The sequence below is a fragment of the Aegilops tauschii genome, chromosome 6, assembly GCF_002575655.3.
Source record: "Aegilops tauschii subsp. strangulata cultivar AL8/78 chromosome 6, Aet v6.0, whole genome shotgun sequence".
Lineage (NCBI taxonomy): Eukaryota > Viridiplantae > Streptophyta > Magnoliopsida > Poales > Poaceae > Aegilops > Aegilops tauschii.
In genome coordinates this window covers 21,418,502-21,429,313 of record NC_053040.3, presented here as the reverse complement: position 1 = coordinate 21,429,313, position 10,812 = coordinate 21,418,502, and the positions used below count along the sequence as shown (strand labels likewise).

The following is a 10,812-nucleotide window of genomic DNA, read 5'->3' as shown; positions in this document are numbered from 1 at the left end:
TGGCATTCTGTATGTAGTTAGCTGCCAGTTTGTGTTATGAAGATGTTATCTTGTGAGAATCAGATTGTATCGCTTGCCGGTCTGAAGAAATAGTAATGTTCTTTTCAGTGTAACTTTCCGCCTTTGTCTGATTCTTGTGCTGACTACTATGGTTTGCAATTCCTTGCAGATACAATCTCTGAAGTTGTAGAGAGATTGCTTTTGCTCTAATTCTGTACTAGTATTTGTACTTTTCTTTTCTGTCATTAATCCATGATTCATGTAGTACTACTGTCCATCGTGTTGTGAGGCAGCTAGGCTTTGAATCTTTGACTAGGAGGTGCCATTTTGCTGAAAAGGAATGGACTCCTGTTTCCACGATTGACCTGCAGATTTTGTGTTCTCTGTTCCACAATGTGATGCAGACAGACGGTTGCATACGCACAATGGAGAGGCTGAAGCAATGATGCGTAGGCACGTGTTGAAAGAATTTGTGTCAAGATGGATGATAAATTGGTGGTGTTTCTGCAAATTTGCTGAGCAAGCTCCGTCTGTCTGCCTCATGCAAAGAGTATTAGTTCAGAGCATGGTGAAGTAGCAGTAAAACGATCAGTTGAAGTAAACAATGCCGTTACTCTTAAACTGATGTTGATCTCTTCTGTGGATCCACAAACCAAATGCTGATAGACAATTGTACCTGACACGAAGATCAGAGAACGTACACACTTGTTTTAGAATATAACTCAGAGCAACTTCAACAAAGGTGCATAGATTTGACCAAACAAAAGGTGCATAGAGTACCCTTTAGAAGAAGTTTGGGCAAGACTTCAGGCCACCAAGCGCGGCAAGCCCCCCCCCCCCCCCCCGCCGCCGCCGCCAACGTTGTTGCTGTGACCCGGTGCGGTGTGTGCTCCTGCCGCGCCGCTCCGTCCACCCCCCCCCCCCCCCCCCCCCCGGCCCCGCCACTGACACTGTTGCTTCGCCGGGGCTCCGCCACGCAACCAAGCCGTCGTTGCGCTGCTCCAGCCCCGGTGCGGAGCGGGCTCCTTCTGTGATGGCCCCGCTTCGGCCACCCCACCTCCTCCCCTGCCTTGCTCCGTCGATGTCTGCAATCCTCCACTCAAGAATCCGACGTAGCGAAGGTATTCAATGATATTCTTGACCCAATTTTTTACCTTTTGAAATTTTTCGTACAACAATGTCTTTGATCATAGTTTTTTCTTGTTCATTGTATGTGAACACTCTTTTTCAATCTTTTTTTGAGGACTCATCCTCCGACGAGGATGAAGAAATCGACCGTGTGATGGCTTTGTACGCAGATACGATGGCAAACAAGAAGCCAAAGTAGGGAGGTTCGGTGGCTCGTCATCATGTGCTTCGTCAGAATAGGGACTACATTGGAGAGAATCCAGTATATGGTGCCAAAACTCTTAGGAGAAGATTCCGAATGTCAATGACTTTGTTCTTGCGCATTGCTCGTGCCGTCGAAGAACACTGCTCGTTCTTTCAACAAAAAAGAAATGCAGACGGTCAACAAGGTCACAACAGTTTGAAAAAAGTTTGTATTGCTGAGAGAATGCTTGCATATGGATGTGCAGCTGATTCTGGTGATGATTGGATTGGAGTGGCAGAGAGTACTTGCATTGCCAGTATGAAAAAAAGTGCTATCTTCATTGAGATATTTGGAGAATAATATCTTCGAGCTCCAAACAAAGAGGACACAAGATTTCTTGAGATGGGTGCATCAAGAGGCTTTCCAGGAATGCTTGGAAGTACCAATTGCATGCATTGGAAGTGGGAGCTTTGCCCTATGACGTTACATGGACAATTCAAAGGAAAGGGTAAAGCCGCAACTATAATTCTAGAAGATGTGACATCAAATAACCTGTGGATTTGGATTGCCAGGATCTAACACTGATCTGAATGTTCTGCAAAGATCTCATCGATTTTCAAGGTTTCCTGTTGGAGAGGCACCTCTAGTGAATTTTGAAATCAATGGGCGTCAATATAACATGGGATACTATCTTGCTGATGACATATATTCAGCATGGTTAGCTTTTGTGAAGACAATATCAAACCTTGGAAGTAATAAGAATACTTGCTTTCCTAGGAGACAAGAAGCATGTAGAAATGATGTTGAGCGGGCATTTGGGACTCTCCAAGCTTGGTTGCCATTGTTCATGGTCCTTCACGCTTTTGGCATCAAAAGGACTTGTGGCGCATCATGATCACATGCATGATATTGCATAACATGATCATAGAGGATGAGAGAGAACAACTGCCTGACTATCGCTATGAGAATGAGGGGAACAAAGTTTACGTACCACCAGTTTAGGCACACAAGGATGAACGACGATTGTAGAAATTTCTCAAAATGCATCGATGAGAAGCCCGTGCGGGTTCTCAACAGCTCTGTCATGATCTAGTTGAGCATTTGTAGACGCTTCATGGTCAATAAATTTCGTACTACTATGTTTTATTTTCAATGTTTTTGACCATCGATTATGTTTAAATTAGGACTTGAATGCCATACCAAATTTCAAATAGTGTTTCTTTTGAAACTATTATCAAGTATGTGACTTCTATGTATCATTGCTTGAATTATTATGATGATATTAGACATATGAATATGTCATTTCTATTTATGTTTAATAAAAAAATAAGTGAATTGGGAATTTAGGGGAAGAAATTTACGGGATCTAACAAAAGTTGCTCTGAAGGAACTTCCACTAAATTTTGTAAAACCTGTTACAGGAAGTTTTTTTAGGGAAACTGTTGGAGTCGCCCTTAGTAGTTGTTCATTGTGTGGCCAGATATTAGTAATATTTTGTTTAATAAAAATTATCTCCCTTTTACTTTTTTGTGGATTAGGACCACAAGGTAAAGGCATCGTACAACATTCCTAGTAAATTGGCTGATCCTACATGTTTAAACTTTTTTTTGTTTTAAATATTTCAGCAATTGTGAGTTTGCGCCCTTACTCACAGGGTTAAGGTAGCTCCACGTGGATCATCAAATGGACGGCATCAAATATCCGCGCACACGTCTAAACGTGTTCAAGATTGATGGGCGGGGCATCGACCAAACAGCCGTGAACACCGAATGTTCGGGCCATTTGAAACGGACCTCGCACAAACACAGACAAAACTGAAGTGAAACATACATAATTTAAGCAAAGGTTGATACATTACAACCAAACAGACGAAATTAAATAAGTTCAACCTAAATTTAAACTACTCATAACAAATACTTGGTGAGGTATCAAGACGTTGACCTTGTAGGGTGGACTCCGAAGCCACCAGCACCTTCGTCACTATCCGATCTTGAGCACGTGGTCGCCGACGTGAGCGTGAGCGTGGTTTCTCTTCCTTCTCATACGGGATCAACACGTAGAAGTGCAGGATATCCGGCACAAATGAGATGTGTTTTGGCGTACCAATTGAGGTACTCATCAAGGCCAAGATCCTCATGCGCGGGCGGCGACGCATAATAACAATGATCCTCCTCGGCGATGAGGGCAACTTCCTCCTCCGCTCGCTCCTCCTCAAACGTCCACACCTTCTCCTTCGAGATTGGCACCCAGTCCACTCGCAGGGGAACCGTCACCCAAAGCGGCACCTGGTTTATGGAGCTGCTCCCGGACATGGAGTCGTGTGCCGACGATTACTTCTTTGGCCATCGCGGCGGCCATAGGTGTGCTGATGTGCATTGTTCGGTGGGTGGGTGAGAGGATGAGGAGTGTGGGTATGGTTTACGGAGGGCCTGCTTGGAAGCCGAAGTAGGCTTCTCAGTCGTTGTGCTACCATGAAAGCGGGCGGGCGAAAGACCGGTGTGCCGAAGTGAATGAGGTCAAGCCAAAGTGGACGTGACGACAAAAGGGTTTGGATGAGCATGGGCATCAAAATCCAACATGGTACGGTGGTAGATGTCGAAACTCCACCAAATCTTTTCAGTGTGATGCCGGCTTGCATGATTTCACACGTCCAGTTTGATGCAACTAAACTGGCGAGAAGCTGAGCATCGTCTTCCTGCTCTGGTCGAACCCGTTCCCTCCTGCAGAAAATCATCGACCGACCTGCCAGTGAACGTTTCCGCCACGTCACCGATCCGCGTCAAAGCGCATCCGGTCCGTCCATCCATACACAGCGACGAACGGCTGAAACTAACCCAAAGGCATCGATCCGCGCCATCCGCATCTCCACCAATCACAGCCCACCTTCCTCCTCCGTCCTCCTCTACATAACAATCCCGCCGCCCCATCCGCCTCTCCACATCGCAGCATCCGCAGTCCCCCCAGCCCACACCTTCCAACCAAGCACCAAGCTCCACCGCCGTCGAAGCACCCATGGCACCCAAGGCGGAGAAGAAGCCGGCGCCGGAGAAGACCCCGGCGGGGAAGAAGCCCGCGGCGGAGAAGAGGCCCGCGGCCGGGAAGACGGCGTCCAAGGAGGGCGGGGGCGAGAAGAAGGGGAAGAAGAAGGCCAAGAAGAGCGTGGAGACGTACAAGATCTACATCTTCAAGGTGCTCAAGCAGGTGCACCCCGACATCGGCATCTCCTCCAAGGCCATGTCCATCATGAACTCCTTCATCAACGACATCTTCGAGAAGCTCGCCGGCGAGTCCGCCAAGCTGGCCCGCTACAACAAGAAGCCCACCATCACGTCGAGGGAGATCCAGACCTCCGTCCGCCTCGTCCTCCCCGGCGAGCTCGCCAAGCACGCCGTCTCCGAGGGCACCAAGGCCGTCACCAAGTTCACCTCTTCTTAGGCTTCATCCTTGTATCATGAGTTGATGGCGGTGTTCTGTGTGTAGTTAGCAGTGCGATGTTACAATCTCTGTAAGAATTGTGCTGCTTGTGGGTCTGAAGAATTAGTCAGGTTGCTGTCTGAATTATTGCTCAATCGTGTGCTTGTTTTATTCAGTTTCGGTTGGAAGGTTCTTCTATGCGTCTTGCTAGCTCTCGTTTTTGTGCAGTCTGAATCTGGTTCTGTAGTTCGTAAGTCTGCAGGTACAACCTCTCATTTTCATTAACCTCTCTGTAGTTGATTACTGCAGTTAATTCGTGATTTTGCAGCCGCTTAGGTGTTGTCAGGTTTATCATTTAGGCGCCGTACTGAAATTTTTATCCTCTGATTGTTGCCATTCGAGCAAAACTGAAGTTGGTCGACGTTGTTAATTTCTGACTTGTCATCCATCAAGAACATGTCTGAAAATTTGGAATCAGATGCTTTCTGCAATTTTTCCGAGAAATTAGAGGCTTCCTACGAAAAAGAAGAGATAAGCTAGAAGCATTGCGCCCATGTTTTATAGAGGCAAGGGACATGCCAAATGCAACCAACACTTTGTGATGGCACACAAAAAGTTTGTTAATTGTTACTGTTGAGACACCTGAGTTTTTTCTCTATGTTTATACTACACTAGGTAATTTTCTTTATAGTGTACTAGACTAGGTAATTAGTGGACACAAAGCTACCATTGTATGAATATAGTACATTCTAACTTGCATTTGCAAGAGCCATTCGCCATCTTTTGGTACGGGAGTGGTTCCTGTTCGTGCTTTGATGATGTTACTATCTTTTAAGAGTTCTGTCATGTGAGTATGTAGAAATAGGAGAAATTTACTTTTGCTCATAGCTGTAGATGTACCCATTGTCTAAATACACATTCTATAAAGTTAAAAAAAATGAGAAAAAAATCCCGCGTGTACATCCGGACATTATATGTTCGTGCACAAAATTTCGGTGAAAAAGGGATTTCTCGTGGCTTGTGTAAAAAAAAGACAATTTTTGATTCTTGATTATAACTATTCAGGAGGCATTTTTAATCTTTTTTATGCATGCCACAAAAATATTCTTTCTTTGCGAAATTTTGTGTGCGAACAGAGAATGTCCGAATGTACACACGAAATTATTGTTCCGATTTTTTATCATTTTGAAATGTGTTTATATATATATTTCATAATAGGTGTACCCCGCAAAAAAGGTGTAACTACACATATTAGCCAAAACACCACTAATTTCACTTTGGCTCATTGGTGTAGATGCACCCATTGCCTAAATACACATTTTAAAAATAAAAAAAATCAAGAAAAAAAATCCCGTGTGTACATCCGGACATCTGCTTAAATTATTTTTCAAGGTTTGTAGTTTGACATCAGATTCTTTGCATATAAATCTTACGGTTTGTAGTTTCAATTTCTGTAATTAATCTGTGATTCTTGCTGCTGTTCAGGCGTCGCCCAACAATTGGGTTCCTATTTTGTCTACTGCTTTTGGTGCAATATCAAAATTTGAAATCTCTACTGTTGGCACCATATCAAAGCACCCGGTCATGCGTTGCTGAGGCAGCTTGGCTTGGAGGACTTCGTACACTTGGAGGGGGCAGCCGGCAGTGCCATCAACAGAGGCATTTGAGTTGTGACTGTAGTTGATGGGCATTCAAACCTTGTGGATGCCATGGTGATATGATCAGCTTGATGGAATATTTGGAGAGGATTGCTGGGTGAATACAATGCACCTCAAATTAGGTTGTTTTAGCAGCCGAATGATGCTCGGGTGTGCAATGCACCTGCTCAAAGTAGCAACGTGTGACTGAGGTACTATGCTCAAAGTTTGCAGTTTTGCTGAGGTATGTAGGCACCCTGAACATAATATTATTCTAGCTTGGCATCCGGAGACATAAATTGCAGTCTTACCTTCGAATAGTCGGGAAGGCACCGCGAGCATGAACTTGAATCACGCAGCGGCACCAGCGACTTAAGGTCGAAGCTTGTGTCTTGACGCGTAGTCTGGCTTCACAGATAACAACAACAAGGTCATCACTATGCGCCTGCCAGCGCGACAGATAAAAAGACACGCCAAAATCTTGTTGGAGCAACACGAGGAACGAGAGAGGAAGATCGTAGCAGCGACCTAGTTGTACGGGAGTCTTGAATGGGCTATTTTGGTTGTGGTGTCTAAACCTAAGGGTCAGGCTAACTCTCTTGTGTTTGCTAAACTCTCCTAGCTAGTTGTCCATTTACCCGAGTCATGTCCTTCTACTTTTATAAATAAGATTAAATCATTTTTCTGAGAGAATAGAATTAAATTTTTTTAGGGGTAGAGAATAAAATTAAGTTTTTTTGTGTGAATATTTATTGTCACACACAAACATTTTTTATTGATTAAAATAATTTTTATAGAAAAATTAATTTTTCATTTTCTGAGAGAATACATTAAGTTTTTTTTAGACAAATAAAATTAAGTTTTCATACGAAAGGGAAACCTACTAGTTTTAATGGGCCGCACTGACGGGGGCGTCTTTAACCAGTGCGCGCGGGCCGTTGGGCTGTCGGTCCAAAACAAACATGGCGTGATGCGCGAGCGTCGCCGTACATAAATACAGCACCACCCCTCGGACAAACCCTAACCTAACCAGTCTAACGCGATTGGCGGCGGCGGAGGGCGGCGGCCGCCCTGCACGCATCTAGCGGTGCAGGCGGCTGCGACGGCGGGGCGCAGCGGTCGGGGTTCGTGCGCCCTCTCGCTTCCTCTCCGACGGCCCCTCCGCTCCGGGACTCTCTCCCCGGCGAGAGCGCACCACCTGTTCTGCCGACGGCCGAGCCAGCCCCCTCCGACGCGCAGCAGGTCCTCTGGTTGAACTTGTCCATAGCATCATCCATCCTACCCTACCCTTCAACGGCGGCCGCTGGTGCCCCACGGTGGGTAGGATGGCTGGTGCTATGGGTAGCTTCAACCCGATGGTTAGGAAGTCGCTTTTATCGTTGCCGCTGCCCAAATCAAGGCACGCACAAGCAGGGAGCCAATCCTCTGGTTGAATTTGTCCATAGCATCAGCCAATCCTCTGTTTTTTTGTACTATGGGTACTACGATGGCTGGTGCTATGGATAAATTCAACCCGATGGTTGACAAACCCGATTTGAAGAGGAAACTTTGCTCAACTTTCAATGAGCCGACAATCAGGTTGAAGCAGGGAACGATGGTTCTTGCCATGGACGAGTTCCACCGGACGATACATATTCGACTACCACTTTTAACAGCTTCCTTTAGTTCTGTTATATCTAGACTAGATCTAGAAAAAAATGGTTAAAACCTAGATGTAATTAACTCTGCCTTGTTTTTGCAGTTCTGAGATGCATACGTGGTACCAAGGACCAACATCTGGACAGTGCTAAGGAGACGAAGAGGGAGGGGACTCAGTTGGATTGATGCTATTCAAGACCTCGCTGGTGTTTTTCTAAGTTATACAGTGTCCTAAAACATGGATCATATATATATTGGTTGGCTCTCAGGTTCAGTTTGCTGTGGCGAATTCTTCTTGAATTTGTTGCAGCAAACTTGTGGTCATGTATGGTTTTTAGTTTTGTATAAGCATGCATGGTTTAGAAGTTAGAAATCTCGTTCATGTATTGTTCTGAACTGAAAGTTTAAGTGGCTTTTCCACCCATGGTATTGTGGTGGTCATAACAGCGCACCTCACAATTATTGATGGCCAGATCTACAAGCCCTGAGTGGTGTGTTTTTTAGACCCCTCTGTTTCTCCTGGGTTTCAATCTATGCACAACAAGCTCTTCTGTGCTTGATGACAAATAAAGGTTGCATCTCGGATATTTGCTTGATTTGCATGAGCCATTTTGCTGTCAGCTAAACCGTTAAAAGTCAGATGTAAGCTATGTTTCTTGGCACATGAGCTATTTTTCAGTCAACACTTGAAACTGATTATACCCTGTTTTCTTTGAAACTGAACCACCATGGTTGAATTTTAGTTTCATTTGGACAAGTTACCCAAGTATCATCAATTCATGATGGCTAGTTTGATGTGGGGAATTGATCCTGTTCCTGATTTAAGAGTTTTTTATGGCACTGTCTTGTCTTGTAAGGGAGTAAGGTCTGGTATCTGTATGGCTGTTATTTTAGCTCTTACAGATTGCCATATATGAAATACTAATTGTTTTTAGCTCTTGATGTAGTTAAACTTTTTTTGCCTCATCCATTAAATGGGAGGAGAATAGAGTTAAAACTTTGGATGCACCAGTGCCTGATGCATATGTTTGTTTACTTGGTTTGAACTCTGAATGATATGTTGTTATCCGGATTGCATGCCTGATGAGTTGGTTCTGCTGGTATTTTGAGGAGGCAAGCTGTGGTTTTACTCCTGGCCCTGAGAAGGGTGAACTAGGCCATAGCCAGAGCGCCTTCAGGAACATCGAGTCAGGGTGCCTCACTTTCTATTTCAATCTGCGAGGTAATGAAGGCAAGAAAAAAAAAGTTTCTATTCGCTCTGTTCTTGCAACTAAACAGAGAAAAACTGTGTGGTTACTGAAGCATTATGGTCTGTAGTTACCGAAGCATTACGGTTACTATGTCAACCTACTAGGAATGTAAGTAATATGATCAAATTGGTACGCAGAATGTTCTGGTTGATGATTGCAACCTGTAAAATAAATATAGAAAAGCATAATTGCCTATGCTAGAGGCAGATGAGCAGGGGTTTAAAATCAATGCAATTTGTGTGGAGGGTGTAGTTGCAACCATTGATTAATTTGTTTCATGATGGTGCTATGTGTTTCAGCTGTTTAGCAGTATTGTTGGGGCTTTTCTTTTCATCAATCAAGTGGTTGATTTTTGTTCCCAGGTCAGAAGATTTTGTGCCTCTGTAAATACAGGAATCTAAATGTAGAATTGTCTATTTCATGTGGCAAAAAAACTACGAACAAAAGCCAAAGGAACTTGTTACACGTTCCCATTAGCCTCGAGCGGTGAGGTTACTGGGCATCACAGTCCTTTCTGCTGGAGCATACATACATAGGCATCTTCAACCAGCCATCTGTTGAATCCCCAGCATCCGGTCACACACAGAACTAAGGGGAGGCTTCATTTGTTACTCACATCATCAGCTCTGTGTATGCTTAGGCTGCATTTCTAAAATAATTGATTTCCTTGAGCAGGGAAAGTCTCTCACCGCTGCTAGAGATCGGGATGCGTCCTCCGACATGCTTCTAGGATCCGAGCCTGCTTCCTGCTCTTCGATCTTCGGCTGTTCCGTCTTCCATCTTTGACAGCAGCTTAGTTTTCTGTTGTCCTGGGCCATGATGTTGTGCCCCAATGCCGTATGCTAGAGGTAATATCACCGGTAGTCATAGAACTTGCACTCGATGTTCAGTTTGGTGCTACAACATTGAAAATATGGATTTGTGGTCATTTTTACTGTATCGTTTGGACCTCTGTTTCAATGTGTATAAGCTACTCTGCCATTTATTCGGCTTTATTTATAAATAAAGGTGGGCTTCGACCTTTTTCTCTAGAAGAGAAGTAGGAAACAAATGTACTGTGGTCTGTTTGCCCATCACTTATTTTCCATCTCACCTGGTGATGGAGTTATGTTCGCTAATTTGGTTTAAGTTCTTTTTTTTTGGCAGCAGAATGTATTTACTTGTTACTCCATATAATGGACAAAATCATGGTTGACACTGAGCTTACTTGGCATGTTCTCTGAATTAGTTCTTGCTGATTTATGTGTCTTTTTTTTTGGCAGCAGAATGTGTTTAGTTGCTACTCAATATGGACAAAATCGTGGTCGACACTGAGCTTACTTGACATGTTCTCTGAATTAGTTCTTGCTGATTTATGTGTCATGTCAGAGTAGCCACTACTTTCTGTCTTTTCTTTATCACACGTTGGCGTCTCCCAGAAGTGCCAAGAACTAGAATGATATGTGGATCGAAGTTGTGTATTAAATTTAGTTGGACAACACTAAAATGCATGGGTAAATAATACTGTTTGCCTTTTCAGTCCTAGAATTGTTTAAGTACTTTTAAGCTGTCGTTCAGCAAA

The 10,812-nt window shown here is 44.1% G+C and overlaps 1 protein-coding gene across 1 annotated transcript; it reads left to right on the top strand.

The window, feature by feature from the left end:
- The first annotated feature begins 4,238 nt into the window (after nucleotides 1–4,238).
- On the top strand, nucleotides 4,239–4,873 carry LOC109786199 (histone H2B.10-like). The gene has a single exon (XM_020344787.4). The coding sequence runs from the start codon at nucleotides 4,325–4,327 to the stop codon at nucleotides 4,745–4,747; it is 423 nt and encodes a 140-aa protein (XP_020200376.1). The 5' UTR covers nucleotides 4,239–4,324; the 3' UTR covers nucleotides 4,748–4,873.
- Nucleotides 4,874–10,812: the final 5,939 nt, after the last annotated feature.